At 38.9% G+C, this 17,625-nt stretch overlaps 1 protein-coding gene across 1 annotated transcript in view; it reads left to right on the top strand.

The window, feature by feature from the left end:
• The window catches only part of spg11 (SPG11 vesicle trafficking associated, spatacsin), a 133,080-nt gene that overhangs the window by 50,211 nt on the left and 65,244 nt on the right, over window positions 1–17,625 (top strand). Inside the window, exons 15-19 of the mRNA XM_060853205.1 lie at window positions 307–517; window positions 984–1,187; window positions 10,390–10,493; window positions 13,183–13,328; window positions 13,887–14,051. Coding sequence (XP_060709188.1) covers window positions 307–517; window positions 984–1,187; window positions 10,390–10,493; window positions 13,183–13,328; window positions 13,887–14,051 — 830 coding nt within the window. The remainder of the gene's footprint in view (window positions 1–306; window positions 518–983; window positions 1,188–10,389; window positions 10,494–13,182; window positions 13,329–13,886; window positions 14,052–17,625) is intronic.

The following is a 17,625-nucleotide window of genomic DNA, read 5'->3' as shown; positions in this document are numbered from 1 at the left end:
TATTCCCTACTTCATTGTTAAAGTTTCAAAATTGTGCCTCCGTAAAATCCCTTGTTAAGGATGAAGAACTTAACTGTTTTGGAGAAATTGCAATAGCTTCAATTTTCTAATACTGAGTGTCAGCCTTGTTTCTCTTCTGGATTGTCTCTCTATCCAAGGCTTAATTGACGCATAAAATCATACGTTTTCATATGGTTGCTTAGAATTTACAACGTATTTCTCTTGTTCTGGGTGCCACTATTTTTCTGTCGTGTTTAAAATTACTGTTTGTTACTTCCTTTATGAATTGCTGATCCTGTTACACAGATCTCCTCGCAGCAATTCAGTTTTGTAGTCCTGAGGTATTGTGGACCAGCCTCACATCCAGGCATTGTTGGGCCAAAGTTCGTGACTGGATTGAAATGTTCCAAAGTAGTGAGAATTCTGCAAATTGGCCACCCCTGTCACCTGATATTGTGAATCAGAGCACACATTGCAGTAACTACATGAGAAATGAGATATTGGACATATTGGCAAGGTAAGTACCTCTGAGTTCATGAATATAAGTGCCAACATAGCATTAAAAGCCCAGTTTTTTTTTGAATAGCCCCAGTTGAAGTAAAATCAGTAATGCAGTGAATGAACTGCAAAGGCCTTTTAATATTAGGAATGCAGAGACTGAGCCTTTCTTTCTACCATAATTCTGTTATGCCCAATGGCTATTATTAATTATAGAATAGATCACTGCTGTTGTCAATCTTTTCAAAATAGTTGCTGGTAAGTTATTTAATTGACCTCACAACAGTCCATGGGCCCACGTTTTTTTAAAAAAAAGTTGTTCGTTTACTTTTTTAAAGAAAATTTAGTTATTACTCAAATTTTGAGGATTGAGCTGCCAAAGTGCACAGACTTTTTTTATCTGTGGACGAGAAGTAGTGTGACTTGTGAATTTATTACTGCAACCTTTTGTCAGTTTGATTTTGTTTTTATATTTGTCTCAACAGAAAAGGAGTATTCATCCCTTCAGAGCTAGCCAACTTTCGACAGTTCCTGGTCAGACTAAGCTGCGCAGGGGGAGTGATGCAGAAATCTCACCCAGTTCCTGTTTACCAGTCTCCTGATGGGCTTGACTTCTACAGCTGTTTCATCCTCTTCTGCCTTGAGCATGAGCTACGCTATCTTTTGTACGCTTATCTGGATTATTACGGGTGAGTAGATTTCTGGAGATTGGTTTGGGGTGATAATTTATTCCAGCAGTGGTGGTGGTGGTGCGGCCAAGAATGGTCACGGCAGTGTAGCATGGACCCGGGGCATTGGGGTGGAGGAGTCTGGATCCAGGTCATGGCTGAGCTAAGGTGGGAGCTGTTCCAAACACCACCAAACTTCATTGAGATAAGACTATAAGATAAACTTCACTGGTTTATCTTTCTGGCTTTATTTTCTGTGTTTTAAGCTGGCGTCAGAGAGTGGCGATACTAAACAACACTTTTCACAGTATTTGTAATAATTACATGTGACAGTAAATCAAATCAAAACTTGAATTTTATTCCTTTTAAATGAGGACTAAAATTCGAGAGGAATAGTCTGATGAAGGATTGATTCTTGGCTTTCTCTATTCCATGCCTCAAAATTACAAATTTGTCAAAAATGTTGAATGATAATGGGGTTCAGCCACTGCTATTTAGAAAGAATTAAAGAATTAAATCTAATTTGTTGAGAATGAAATAGTCAGAAAGTGCTGGAAACACGTTCAGTAGCTATGCAGCATCTATAGGGAGAGGGATAGTGTTAAAGATTTAGGTCTGTGCTTGCATTTGTTTCTGATGACGACGGATCTTTGACCTGAAATGTTAGCTGTGTTTTTCTCTGAACGGTTTTGTGCCGTCCTGCGTGGACCAAGTTTGAATCTTAGGCCGTGCTTGTTGATCTCTGTTTGAGGTTTATATCTGTGTTAGAAATGCAGGACCCTATAAAAGGGTAAACCAGAAGTTATTTTTATCAACCTGGTTAAATATAACATGACAAATTCGGGACAGGTAGGGCTTAACCCCAGGCCTCCTGGCTTAGTGGTAGGGATATTACCACTGAGCCACAAGTTCCCCTGACAGTTCACCAGAATAGCTCCAGAACTGATTGAGAGCAGGTAATGCTCATTGGACTTCATTCTTAGAGCAGTTTCTCAGAACTGTCTTGTGGTGCAGTGATAATGTCCCTACCCCTGGATTAGGAGGCCTGCATTCAAGTCCCACCTGCTCCAGAGCTGTGCCATAATATATCTGTGCAAGTTGATTAAAAATACTTTATAGTCATTTCTAATGTTTAGACATTAATCCAAGACTCTGTACTACCTTGAGTGCATGAAAGATCCCATTGCATTATTGTAAAGGGGAACATAGAAGTTCGAGTGTCTGGCTGACATTGGTTCAGAGATAATTTCTGCTAAAATACATTAGTTAAATGTCGTATTAGCTGTTGTGTCTGCTGCATTTCAATAGTTGCTGCACCATATTGGCTGTAAAGCAGTTGGACAACCCTTCCGTCTTGAAAGTGCAAGTGTTTCTTTCATTCTTGCAATCGTGGAAAGGATGCATACTTAGCAATAGATACTTCAAAGTAAATCACAATGTAAGACATTTGGAAATGGTTTGGAACACTTGGAGAAAGGTTATTATGGTATAAAGCAATTAATTTCTTCATAATTGTGTTTGGAAATTAGATGAGGATAGGCTAAGGTGAACTGTGATGCTCTACATAGTTAATAGCTAGCTGCTGGCCATGTTTGGGCTCAAGAAGTGTGACCACTTAGATGAGAAAACAAAGGGAAATGGAATCATGCTGCAACAAAACCAACCATCAACTGAAGAGGAAGGGAATATAGTTGGAGATTAAGAAATTGGTTATTGTTTAAAAACGCAGTTCTTCCATGAGGGTGTCTCTTTAAACAATGAACATGTCTATGTGGTTAGGTGAGCGAATCCAGCAATTAACAATTTATTAACTAGATAATCAGACTAAATTATTTTCACTTATCATTGACAATCAATGTTTATGTAAAAGATATAAATGTTCTTTACTGCTTTACTCAGTGAGATTTGGAGAAGCGTGAAAGAATACAGACTAAAAATTCAAAGTGTTTTTTATAAGCCTGCCTTTACTGCAGCTCACATTTAGGTCCTGGCCATGCTTTACAGAATGTAACCAAAAACAATCTTTCCCATAAACTTGTGTGATTGATTCTCTCCTCTGCTAATACACCAATATTGCATCCTTTTAATCTTCTGCCAGCTCCAGTATGAATTATTTGGACTCTGAGGTCACAACTTCCAGGGTCAAGTTCAATGGGGGTATCCATCCAGGAGCAGCTCTTTCCAGTTGCTGGAAGTTGCATGGTAATAGCTATTGTTAAAGATAAAATGCGTCAGAGAAAGTAAGTTTAAATAATGAAGTTCTGTAATGCCAAGCTTGTCATTTACAACTGCAGATTTTGGAAGGAAAGGAAGATCATTTTGAAAATGTCTCTTGCACAACCAACTGCAAAATGTAAACAAACTTCCTCAAGATCAACTAGGATTAGTGATCAGGAACACTGACTGGATATCGGGTGGAACAGTAAAGTCCTCCTGTTTCTGCCCCATGTGGCAAGCTGTGAATAACCCAAATTGGTAAAAAGAAAACCCTGCTGAAGTTGACTGCTTTCCCCTTGTCAGCCTGGTATGATCCAGTTCACAAGTGTCTGCACACTGCAAAGCAAGGTTTGATTTGTCTTTGTTTTCTTCAGGGTGGATCCAAAGCTGCCAGGAATCCCTAACTCAGTTTCTGTGGGAATCTAGTGCAGTGTTTGCTTCAAATTGAGTTTTGTTTTATTCCTGTGGTGCAGCATTGCTGTAAGCAAATGTAACCACCACCTTTGCCTGTGTTACAAAAAAAACTGTGATAACAAATCAAAATATTTCATTGGCTGTGCAGTGCATTGTTAAATTTGGAGGCTTTGCACCTCTTCTTTTAATTTGGATTTTGGGAGAACTTTATTCACAAGCTGGTTGCCAGCAATTACAAATGCAAAATTCTTCTTCTTTATCCCTAGGTTAATACCCACAAATAATTCTCAGTAGCTTGAATCAGGAGCCAGGTTTGTGAATACTGACAGCTGGCTCGTAAAGTGCTAGTCCATCCTGATCCAAATTAAAACAACACCAGTTTGAAGGCAGCTTCCTTATTATGTAGACTTTTAGTGCTATAAGTGGAATAATGGTTCTCATGCTGTAACTATTCTTTCAGATTACTCTTTTGAGCTGAACATTACTTAAATCCCCAAACCAGCTTAGAATTTGATTTAAAATGAGTTCTTGTAACTACCAGATGTTACAATAGCTGTTATGTTTTTACAATTGATGGGTGTCTCTGTTGGGATTTTCACTGGATTGGTGAGACTTGAAGATCATGAATAGGACTGAGGCAGACTTTGTTCATGAGTTGAATTCATAACTGTCTCTTGCAGTTTTGCCTCTGCATTCTGTTCTCCCTCTCAATTCTTCAGATGGAGATTCAAGAAATATCTTGAAATAGGAAATATCCCAATCCACCTCATGAGTTTTCTTTTTTTTGGGGAATTGAAAATGAAGCATGATTAATTATTGGAGAACTGAACCTATTTTGCTTTCTTTTTAAAAAGCACATGTTCTTTTTAAATTGCTTGACTCATTATGTGAATATTAGTGATTCTGTGAGGTTTTTCTCATGTTATTTGTATAACACAGGAGGAAGGGAATTAAACTAACTTAAAGATTCGGTGCAGCTGAAATTTTATTGATTTATTATAATGAACTAATTTTCAGACTAGTGTCACTTTTTTTGGGTAGTTTTGGATAACTGCCTCTGTCATCAATGTTGCATTGTGCACGGTTTGCAAAAGTGGCCTGCCGTGGCTTCTGCTTATCTTAAACAAATTAATCCCACCAAGCTATGATTTTAGAATTGTGATGTTTCATTCTGGTGGTTGGTTAAGGAATATGCTTTCTGTTCCTCTCTTACCTCTGTGCAGGCAAAATAATGCTGTCATAAAACATAAATAGCATAAAAGTGACTCCTCTGTACTTATTGGCAACCAATGTTTGGTGGAGCTACTTGGAGTAAAGCATTATTTAAATGTCTACAATAATATTCTTCAAGTGTAGACCCCAGATGATCCAAAAACATCATTTTAGAGCTTTATAATTTTAATATTGTGCAATTAGTTTATCTGTTGTGGGTTTAGTTTGCTATTCCTTATTTCCTTTCCTCTAACCCTATAAACTACTGGAGCAGCTATGGCAGTAGCGAGCCAGGAATCCTGACGTTAGGAATTCAAATTGCAACGTAGCAAGTTTTGAGATTAATTCAATAAATCTGTCAAAATGACCCAAGAAGCAGTTAGGTTGTCTATCTGGTTTGCTAACATCCCTCAACAAAGGCCAGTGTATTTTGTACAGAATGGTTGAACCACCTGGTCCAGCAAAGTTGCCTCTACTTGTGCCAATCCAACCCTCTTAGATGGCCTAGCAAGATGTTCAGCTGTCAGCGCAGCTAAGGATGGGTTCAAATGTAGCATTTCGTTCATGTTCTAAGAATAAAACATAAGTAATTCCTGGCGAAGAATGAAGGTAGTAGACATTTCACTAACAGCGTTGTTAGTTTGGTCAGTAGCTCACCAAGAGTAGCTGGAATGGCACCTACTTCTGGCTTTTGACCATTGTCCCTGTTTAAAATGTCTGGAGGGATTCGAAGACTTCCATGAAGAATCCTCCCCCTCTAGTACAGCATATTAATATTAATCAGTTAGCACCTTGAAGTGATTATGCCAATAATTCAGACTCTTATTCTACTTCACTTCATAATGATTATAGTTGATCACACTGTTGAAAAGCTGGCTACTTTGGACGACTTTTTAAAAATGTTCTTTGCAATCTATTTTATGATAGCTTGGCAAATATCCAACATCACCTCAGAAAAGCTTATTTTTCTTAATTAATTTTAATTAACTCTGAAAGCCTTTCAAACAGAGAACTGCGTCTGTATGACTATGATGGGAGACATGTTTAATGAAAACAGGCTTCCAGAGGAAAAAACAGTAGTCAGAAAGAGACTGATGTTTCTTTCGTATATTGATAGTTATGTTGCTTGTTCTTCGTGTCATTTCCAGAAATCTGAAGCTGTATTTTCATGGTGCCATCAGGAGTCTGATGCGCAGACCTCCCACGCAACATTCAATGCTGTTTTGAATTTTGAATTGTGAATTGCCAATAGAGTGTGAGTGGAAAAGGCAGTCGGCAGCCACAAGGAGCTTGCCCTTGTCTTAGTGAAGAGACCAGGCAGCTGCATGAACACTTAAATACAAAGTAATGTGTGAGATCTGGCACAAGATCTCCCATGTGCCCTAAGTGCTTTTGCAGCATTTTTAAAAAATCTACCACTTCCTGTTTTGAACAGAACAACTATGCACTTATATAATGGACTATTTGTTTGGGTTTGCCAAACTCACATGTGAAAGTCAAATTCTTGCCCTCCCCAATTATTAACAAGTTCCTTGACTAGCTTACTGAGCTGTTAATTGGCAATCAGTGGTTTCCCATATTCTCTGTTATCTCTTTCAAAATTTGCATACTTCTCAGAGATGGCAGGATCCAGGCACTCCCTCTGGGAAAGTGGTTTGTAAATCACACCAGTTCCCCTTGCAATAGCATTTAAAAATCTGGCCTCTGGTTTTCAAAAAACTAAAATTTATTGAATTTTATATTTAGCAATATTAAAGAATGGTGTGTACCTTTTTCAGTTTGGTCACAACAGTAGGATTATGGCATTGTGATGATTATCGCAATGAAGTATTTTCTTGATAAGCAAGTATTTTTAATCTTTTGAATATTTGGAGGAGACAAATTATATATTTTTAGTTATTATTTGAATGAACTAAGTACTTGGAGAAAAGATTTACGGGATTTGGGAATGTTTTGTCCGCTGCCAGTGTGCGCACAGGGAGATACATCAAAGGTTGTCCCTTTGTTACCATATGGCACAACCAGGAAGTTTAAAGTTTCAGTGCACATGAAAGAGACTCCGAGGGATCCTTGGTTATGAATAATAAACAGGGGAATGGAATCAAGTGATAGCTCAGCAGGATGGGCTGAATGACCAGCTTGTGTGTCAATGCTTCTTTCAATGGTCCTGATCCTTGTGGGCAAAACACAATAAAGTGAAATTTCTACCTCACATGGAAATAATCATGAAATACTTGACTAGAACTGATGGTGGTGAGTTAATCAGCAGCTGAAATGAGAGAAGATGTTTAAAGGTTTTGGTGCAAGGTCTGCAAGAATCTGACACAACAATAATTATAACCAAGTGTTATAAGACCATAAGACATAGGAGTGGAAGTAAGGCCATTCGGGCCCATTGAGTCCACTCCACCATTCAATCATGGCCGATGGGTATTTCAACTCCACTTACCAGCATCCTCCCCGTAGCCCTTAATTCCTTGTGACATCAAGAATTTATCAATATCTGCCTTGAAGACATTTAGTGTCCCGGCCTCCACTGCACTCTGCGGCAATGAATTCCACAGGCCCACCACTCTCTGGCTGAAGAAATGTCTTCGCATTTCTGTTCTGAATTGACCCCCTCTAATTCTAAGGCTGTGTCCACGGGTCCTAGTCTCCTCGCCTAACGGAAACAATTTCCTAGCGTCCACCCTTTCCAAGCCATGTATTGTCTTGTAAATTTCTATTAAATCTTCCCTTAATCTTCCAAACTCCAATGAATACAATCCTAGGATCCTCAGCTGTTACTCATATGTTAGACCTACCATTCCAGGGATCATCCATGTGAATCTCCGCTGGACACGCTCCAGTGCCAGTATGTCCTTCCTGAGGTATGGGGACCAAAACTGGACACAGTACTCCAAATGGGGCCTAACCAGAGCTTTATAAAGTCTCAGTAGCACAACGGTGCTTTTATATTCCAACCATCCTTAGATAAATGACCACATTGCATTTGCTTTCTTAATCATGGACTCAACCTGCATGTTTACCTTTAGAGAATCCTTGACTAGCACTCCCAGATCCCTTTTGGCTTTACGAATTTTCTCACCGTTTAGAAAGTAGTCTATGCTTTTATTCTTTTTGTCAAAGTGCAAGACCTCGCATTTGCTCACGTTATGAATGTGTTAACCCATCTGTTGTCTTTCAGATATTGATCTCCTTGCTGTTTGTTTGCATTCGAAGCATTGGCAGCTTTAGTTTTCATTTCTTCACATTGTGTTTGTTTGAATGAGTAGTTGAGACATTTAAAATACATTTCTCTACTATACCAACAGTAGTTGAAGTTGTCCTGATGAATTATTGCTTTAAACACATTTATTGTAACATGCTTCCCCCATGTGGATGACTTATGTAATGCATTTTAAATTGCACCATGTTGGATAGATAATACACCAATTTATAGTTTTCTCTCTTTCCTGCCTCTTTCTACTCTGACTGTCGACTTGAGGCCAAGGAATACCTCCCTTCTGTTTACACTCTTTGTTATTGTGCATGTGGTACATCACCACATGCAGGTTTTAATCTAATTTACCATAAGTTGTTGACAGAATTACTGCAGTACCAGCTTTTAGGGAGAAATTGAGAGACCACAATAAAAATAATGCTTTCATAGTTAAGCTTCCTGTTTGTGTATTTAAATCAATTAAAATAATGAGTATTGTGCCCAATTCTCAATTTAAGTATTTCAAATCTTGAACAGAATGCGGGGAAGATTTGAGACTGAAGGACTTTAGTTATTTGGACAGCATGGAGAAGCTGAGGGAAGAACAAAGAATTTTAAAGGGAGTCTTATTGGATTGTAAGAAATACTGTAAATAGGGAGGAACGGTTCCCAAGGGCGAGAAGATCAGCTACGAGAAATTTCAAATGCAAGATAATTTGGCAAAATATCTGTCGAGTGGGGGTAGAAATATGATATTTTTGCAGAGTTTTGATGATCTCCTAATTGATAAGATGGTGGAAGCAGATTCAATAGTAAATTCCAAAAGGAAATTGGATCTGTATTTAAAAATAAGGGATTTTCAGGATGATGGGGAAAGAGCTTGGATTGGGAATAACTGGTAGCTCTTTTAAAAGCACAATAGACTGACAAGCCTCTTTCTATGCTGTATGATTTTATATAATTAAACTGACTTTCATTGATCAAAGTCTGTCTGTCTTTAAATACAGGCGTATCAGAAAGGGTTCTGGGCAGAGATTCCATGAGCAGCATGTTCCATTTCAGAAATGGTATATCCCAAACCTGCAGAAAAATATTGTAACTCTTTTGTCAATGTTTGTTGCCTTTGAAAACCTTGAAAACCCTTAAAGCACTGGAGCCACTTAAGCCAATACGAGACAAATTGACGTGCAAAATTGTCTCTCCTCTGAACAGTGGGACATCAGACATAGCTGTTTCTGTGGTTACCTTAATACATGAATTATATTATTCCCACTCAGAGATGTGTGGACTTGAATCTATTATGTGAAGATAGGAAGAATAGCCAATAAAATGAGACTGAGTGAGTGGAAAAGGAATTAAATAGATTTTATTCACTGTCCCAAAATAGAAAACTTTACTGCATGCTATAAATCTGGAGAAGAAATCAAATAGATATTCTTAGAGATGCATGTCTTGCACCTTCAGTTCTCTAAATTAATTATCATTTAAGAACATTATCATTTAATGTTGAATTGTGTGATACTGATGATATCATACATGAAAAAGAACTATCACTTAAGACACAGAGAAACTGACTTTGAATTGATCACTGTCTGGGATCTAATGTGGCATCCATAAGGAGAATCTGATTTTTGGTGCGGACATCAATTCAAATGTGTGTTCAGCTACTTTAATTTTCCTGGTTCTCTTAAGCCCCTCCCACTGTTCTGTACCGCAAGAGTCGGAGAAGCTTAACTGTGCTGCTGGATAAAAAAGATATAGCAAGCTGTATTGGGGTAAACTGGATTGAAAGTGGTCTCCCTCTATTTACAGTGGATTAAAAATAAGATTCGCCACTTTATTTCAAGTTAATTGAATCTCTTTTATTGTGGAGAAAGTGAGGTCTGCAGATGCTGGAGATCAGAGCTGAAAATGTGTTGCTGGAAAAGCGCAGCAGGTCAGGCAGCATCCAAGGAACAGGAGAATCGACGTTTCGGGCATAAGAAGAAGGGCTTATGCCCGAAATGTCGAATCTCTTTTTTGAATGTTTATCACCCATAATAATAGTTAATTGACTTGATTATCCAACTGTAGATGCAATTTATCATACTCAGAAATGTTTGCAGTTGTTAGATTTAAGATATGTTTCTCGTATTTCATGTCCCTGAAGACTGATTTTACTGTTGTCTTGTTTAACAGGTTGAAACCCTCCAACTGTCCTCTTCTGGATGATACAGCACTCCATGTGGCTCATCCCTGGTTTGAGTTTCTAGTGAGAATGAGAGAGGTTGCTGATAAGCTAGGTATTCCTGGTATTCTTTATAACTGTTTAAACAATTTAAATTAATGTTAAATAAATTAATGTCTGCTTAATTTGGTGGAGATATAAGCAACTGTTGAAGATGCAGTATCCAACCTAGAGAAGTGAATTACCTGCCAGTGGTTCAGTATTTTGGTATTCCTCATGGTTTAAGTCCAAGCACTAATACTGAATCATTCATATCTGTTCAATTTTGGTGAATTGTATCATTAATAATCATCTCGCAAGGCTCCATTTATAAATGACCTGCTGTGGAAGGGGCTGCCACTTATGAATCCAGCCACAGTAGATGGCGGTCAGTACAGAAGTGATATACACCCTGGATGCGGCCCACTATTCAGAAAGTAGTATCGTCCTGTTTTAGAGCCAGGATTACGGGCATTTGCTGAGGGCCAGAGAAGAATTTAGAGAGGAATCCAGTAGTCATGGTCTGCATTGATACCAGTGACGTTGGTACCATTAGAAAGGAGGCTTTGCTGAAATATTTTGAAAAGCCATTTTTGAGAAGATTTGAGAACAATAGTTAAGAGACAAAAAGCAGCACCTCCTAGGTGGTAATCTCTGGATTACTACCTGAGCCACCAGCAAACCAGCAAAACATAAATAAAGTTAATGTGTTAAATGTATGGCTGAAAGATCGGTGTGGGTGGAAAGGATTTCAGTTCATGGGGCACTGGTACCAATACCCAGGGTAGGAGGGAGCTGTTCTGGTGGGACAGGCTTCACTTGAATTGTGCTGGGGAATAATGTCATGGTGAATCAAATAACTACAACTATCGAGGGCCTTTAAACTATTTAGAGGGGTAGAGGGAAAATGTAGACGTACTAAACAAGAGGATACGGCAGCATGATAAGGCACCTGTTTGGACAATGACATTCAGAGTGGAACAGAAAGGAAGAAAGCATACAAACATAGAAAGACAGCAGTAAAGAGGGTCACAAAGGAAAAAGATTTAAAATGCAAAATGGATGGTTCTTGAATGCATGTAGTACTTGAAACAAATGAATTAATGGCACGAATGCAGGTTAACAGTATGATCTTATCTCTGGAATGATTATAAAGGGATAAAAGCTGCTAACTAAATATTCTAGGATATATGACTTAAAAAGGACACACAAGAAGGAAATGGTGAAGTAGTATTGTTGGTGAATTGACTAATTAGAAAAAAAAGTTGGGATAAAGGAGACATTTTCAGCCTGACAACCTGTAACCAATGGAATCGCAGAAGGATTGGTGATGGGACCACATTAATTTATGATGTACATTAATTTATGATGTACATTAATTTATGATGTACATTAATTTATGATGTACATTAATTTATGATGTACATTAATGAAATGGTTGAGGAAAATGGATGTAAATGACACAAAAGTAGGTAGAAAGGTAAGTGGTGAGGTTGATAGAGTGTACAGATTAAGTAGTGGGCTAAAACTTGGCAGATGGAAATAATGAAGGGAAGTGTGAGGTTCTGCAATTTAACAAGAAGAATGAGGAGCTGAATATTATTTAAATAGAGAAAGACTGCAGAAAGCTACAGCACAGGAATTTGGGAGTCCTTGTCCATGTCACAAAGCTAGTCTCTTTATTCTAAAAGGTGTCACTTGGCCCAAGGCTACTTTGTCCTTGATTATTTTTGGAGGGGTAATAAACTTGGCTGGGCTCTGAATGGTCTGGTTTATTACAGAGATGAAAAGGATTTTGAGAAGCCTTTTTGGTTATATGTAAACAGATGAGACTTCAGGCCAAAGTGGTCATGTTTTAGAAGTGACCTGTATAAAGAAAGGGGAGTGGTGAGCTCTTTAGCAAGCTGAACTGAGCCGTTTCGTTCAGTCTTGAACTGGTGATAATAGTCCGTGAATCTCAAAATGTTAGCATCCAAGTTCACTGGGTATTACGGAAGTTAAGTGGAATGTTGGCCTTCATTTTGAATAGAATGGAGTATAAAAGTAGGGAGGTTTTGCTAAAATTATACAAGGCACAAGTCAGACCACAACTGAAATGCTGTAAGCAGTTTTGGTTCCTTTTATCTAAGGAAAGGTATTGTGCAGTTGACAGTACTCCAGAGGATGTTCGCTAGGCTGATATTGGGTATGGAAAGACTCTTTTATAAAGAGAGGATGAGTAGGTTGGCTCTGTACTTCCTGGAATTTAGAAGAATGAGAGACCTTAATGAGACATACAAAATTCTTAGAGTACTTGATACCGTAAATATGGAAAGATTTTTCTCCCCTTATGGGAGAGTCAAGGGCCAGAGGGCATCATGTCTGAAAAAAAGTCACACATTTTAAGACAGATAAGAAGGAATCTTTTTCTCTTAATGAGTTATGAATCTATGAAATTATTTTCATTGCAGAAGGCTGTGCAGGCTGAAACATTTAAGTATTTTCAAGAATACAATAGACAAATCTGTAATCAGTAAAAGAATCGAAAGGAAAGGTAGAAAAGTGCAGTTGAGGATGATCAGATCAGCCATGTTCTTATTGAATGGTAGAACAAACTCAAGGGGCTAAACAGTCTACTTCTATGTCTTATAGTCTAACTGAAACTTTAGCATTGTGTTCACTCTCATTTCCTAACCCAGTTAGTTTGATATTGTGTATTTCCTCCACTCTTGAGAAGCTTTGTATTTCAATCTCAGCCACATTGATCTTCATCCTGTTCTTGTCAGATACATCTGTGACATTCCGAGCGAGTCTAGCCAATGCTCAAATGCTGATTCCCAGCAATCAAGCCAGTGTCAGCAGCATGCTGCTGGAGGGACACACTCTAATGGCATTAGCCACTATCATGTTTGCTCCTGGAGGAATTGATCAGGTGAGCTAAAATAAGCCATACCTTTTTAGCTCTTGGCTGGAGTTTTTTTATTCCAACCGTTTGAAGTCGGAAGAGAGATTCTTGAATTTCTTGTAGCTAAAGGCCTTTTTTTTTCAATTTTTAAAAAATGATCATTTATTATGTTGTAAAACAATTTACTTTCCTGGAACTGATCTTGCAGAATCCTTGGTTATGTGGCCTATTGCATCTCATTTCACTTTGGAGTTTGCAATTATGTTCAGATCTTTGCATATTTTGCCATGTGTCACTAATCACCTATTTTTCAATCAAACAATATAGGAAACAACTAGAATCTTCAAATTATATGACTCCGAATGAGACCATTAAGCTTTGCTGTTTGAAAGTTGTCCACTTGTTGCCACCTTTATGCTGTAAAGTTTACCCCATTAACTGCCCACTGTAATCACCTTTCTTCCTGAAATGTTAGGACATTTTCTCCCCCCACATATAGGACCTGTCATGCTGAGAATTTCCAGTATCTGCAGTATTTTGTTTTTATTATAAAGAAAAATCTTTCTTTATTTCTGGTTTCTTTAGGTGATGCAGGAGAGAAAAGATGTAAGTGATTCTCTCTGGAAAGTAGACTCTCAGCTGTTGAAGATGGCACTGTCTCCTTATCCCAAGTTGCGCACTGCTCTTTTTCCACAGCTCACCCCTTATGGCATTCCACCATTGGACATCTCTCTCTATCATCTTTTACAGGTATTTACAGTGAATTGTTTATTGATGGATTAAGTTTCTATGATTTCTAAGAGTGTTTTGAAATGCACTTGTTTTTGTATGTGTTTTTGTTGGGTTGAAGAAGAGGGTTTTGATGTGTGACCAAGATGAAGATAATGTCTTTTTGTTTCAATGATGTTTTCTATTATCCTCGACCTTCCATCTTTCTTTTTTCATGATTTGGAGATGCCGGTGTTGAACTGGGGTGTACAAAGTTAAAAATCACAACACCAGGTTATAGTCCAACAGGTTTAATTGGAAGCACACTAGCTTTCGGAGCGACACTCCTTCATCAGATGATAGTGGAGGGCTCGATCGTAACACTTGGCTCGATCGTAACACAGCCGTAACCTCCACTATCACCTGATGAAGGAGCGTCGCTCCAAAAGCTAGTGTGCTTCCAATTAAACCTGTTGGATTATACCCTGATGTTGTGATTTTTTTTTTCTTTTTTCATGCATGCTTGCTTCTTGAGTGATTGATTATATTCACACAGTGAATGAGCTTATACCAGGTGGTGTACTCCTGAGGGGCAATATAAAACAGACTGACCTGATCCATCCTTGTATTTACCATAATCTAAAATTAAAAGACTGTGAAATGTAATATATGAATTGAAGCTAACAGGAGTTATTGATCTGTGTCTGCATGGTTTGGTTGAATTGGTTCACAACTGTTTTTTGGAGCTAATTTGCAATACTTAATTAGTGGATTCTGTTGTGATTAAAATGAAGCAACATGGTGACCCATGGCATTTTGTGTAATCAGATTTGTGTGCAGATAGAGTATTAATGGCTGTAATTCATCATTCATTTCCTTGTTGAAAGTCAAGACAACTGATCTAAATAAGTGCATAGTTTCCAACAAAAATGCTTTGGAAACTTATCAAGTATTAAAAAACTATTCATAGACACATACAGCACGAAAACAGACCCTTCAGTCCAACACGTCCATGCCAACAGATATCCTAAGCTGATCTACACCCATTTACCAGCACTTGGCCCATATCCCTCTAAACTGTTCCTATTCATATCCCCATCCAGTTGCCTTTTAAATACTGCACTTCTACCAGCCTCCACCACTTTCCCGGGCAGTGCATTCCATACACGCAGCACGCTCTGCTTGAAAAACTAGGCCCTTAGGTCCCGTTTTAAAACTTTTCCCCCTCACCCAAAACCTATGCCCTCTAGTTTTGGACCCCCCCCACTCCAGGGAAAAGACTTTCTCCATTTGTCCTATCCATGTCCCTCATGATTTTATAAACCTCTATAAGGTCACCCTCAGACTCCGACATGTTAGGGAAAACAGCCCTAGCTTATTCAGACTCACCCCATAGCTCAAATCCTCCAATTCTGGCAACATTCTTGTAAATCTTTTCTGAACCTTTTCAAGGTTCACAACATTGTTCCGATAGAAAGGAGACCAGAATTGCACGCAATATTCCAAAAGTGGCCAAACCAATGTCCTGTACAGCCGCAACATGACCTCCCAACTCCTATACTCAATGCTTTGACCAATAAAGGAAAGCATACCAAACGCCTCTTCACTATCCTATCTACCTGCGACTCTACTTTCAAGGAACTATGAACCTGCTCTCCAAGGTATCTTTGTTCAGCAACGCTCCCTAGGACCTTACCATTAAGTGTATAAGTCCTGCTAAGATTTGTTTTTCCAAAATGCAGCACCTTACATTTATCTAAATTAAGCTCCATCTGCCACTTCTCAGCCTAGTGGCCCATCTGATCCAGTTGTAACCTTCTTCGCTGTCCACTGCACCTCCAATTTTGGTGTCATCTGCATGCTTACTAACTATATCTCCTATGCTCATACCCAAATCATTTATATAAATGACAAAGTAGTGGATCCAGCACCAATTCCTGTGACACTCCACTGGTCACAGGCCTCCAGTCTGAAAAACAACCCTCCACTACCACCCTCTGTCTTCTACCTTTGAGCCAGTTCTGTATCCAAATGGCTAGTTCTCCCTGTATTCCGTGAGACCTAACTTTGCTAACTAGCCTCTCATGAGGGACCTTGTCGAATGCCTTACTGAAGTCCATATAGATTGTGTCCACCACTCTGCCCTCATCAATCCTCTTTGTTAGTTCAAAAAACTGAAACAAGTTTGTGAGACACAATTTCCCACATGCAAAGCCATGTTGACTATCCCTAATCAGTCCTTGCCTTTCCAAAGACAGGTATGTCCTGTCCTCAGGATTTCTCCAACTTGCCCACCACCAACATCTGGCTCACTGGTCTATAATTCCCTGGTTTGTCCTTACCACCCTCCTTAAACAGTGGCACCACATTAGCCAACCTGCAGTCTTCCGGCACCTCACCTGCGACGATCGATGATACAAATATCTCAGCAAGAGGCCCAGCAATCACTTCCTTAGCTTCCCACTCCTTAACTCTATTTGCCAAAGCTATCTTATATCCCATTTTTGCCCTCCTGATTTCCCTCTCAAGTATACTCCTCCTGCCTTTCTACTCTTCTAAGGATTCACTCGATCTGTCCTGTCTATACCTGACATATGCTTCCTTCTTTTTCTTAACCAAACCCTCAATTTCTTTAGTTAGCCAGCATTCCCTATACTTATCAGCCTTTCCTTTCACCCTAACAGGAATATATTGTCTCCGGACTCTGGTTATCCCATTTCTGAAGGCTTCCCATTTTCCAGCCATACCTTTACCTGTGAACATCTGCCTCCCCCCAATCAGCTTTCGAAAGTTCTTGCCTAATACCATTAAAATTGGCCTTCCTCCAGTTAGAACTTCAGCTTTTAGATCTGGTCTATCCTTTTCCATCAGTATTTTAAAACTAACAGAATTGTGGTCATTGGCCCCAAAGTGCTCCCCTACAGATATCTCAGTCACCTGCTCTGCCTTATTTCCCAAGAGTAGGTCAAGCTTTGCACCTTCTCTAGTAGAAACATCTACATACTTAATCAGAAAATTTTCTAGTACACACTTAACAAATTCTTCTCCATCTAAACCCTCAACACTATGGCAGTCCCAGTCTATGTTTGGAAAGTTAAAATCCCCTACCATAACCACCCTATTATTCTTACAGACAGCTGAGATCTCCCTACAAGTTTGTTTCTCAATTTCCCTCTGACTATTGGCGGGGGGTCTATAGTACAATCCCAATAAGGTGATCATCCCTTTTTTTATTTCTCTGTTCCACCCAAATAGCTTCCCTGGATGTATTTCCAGGAATGTCCTTCCTCAGTACAGCTGTAAATGCTATCCCTTATCAAAAATGCCACTCCCCCTCCTTTCTTGTCTCCCTTTCTGTCCTTCCTGTAGCATTTGTAACCTGGAACATTAAGCTGCCAGTCTTGTCTATCCCTGAGGTACTTTTCTGTAATTGCTATGATATCCCAGTCCCATGTTCCTAACCATGTCCAGAGTTCATCTGCCTTCCCTGTTAGGCCTCTTGCACTGAAATAAATGCAGTTTAATTTCAGTTCTACCTTGTTTTCTGCTTTTGTTCCTGCCTGCCCTGACTGTTTGATTTGCTTCTGTTCTCAACTGTACCATTCTCAGATTGATC

This window comes from Hemiscyllium ocellatum, chromosome 39 (genome assembly GCF_020745735.1).
Source record: "Hemiscyllium ocellatum isolate sHemOce1 chromosome 39, sHemOce1.pat.X.cur, whole genome shotgun sequence".
NCBI lineage: Eukaryota > Metazoa > Chordata > Chondrichthyes > Orectolobiformes > Hemiscylliidae > Hemiscyllium > Hemiscyllium ocellatum.
This window is presented reverse-complemented; position numbering and strand designations above follow the sequence as displayed.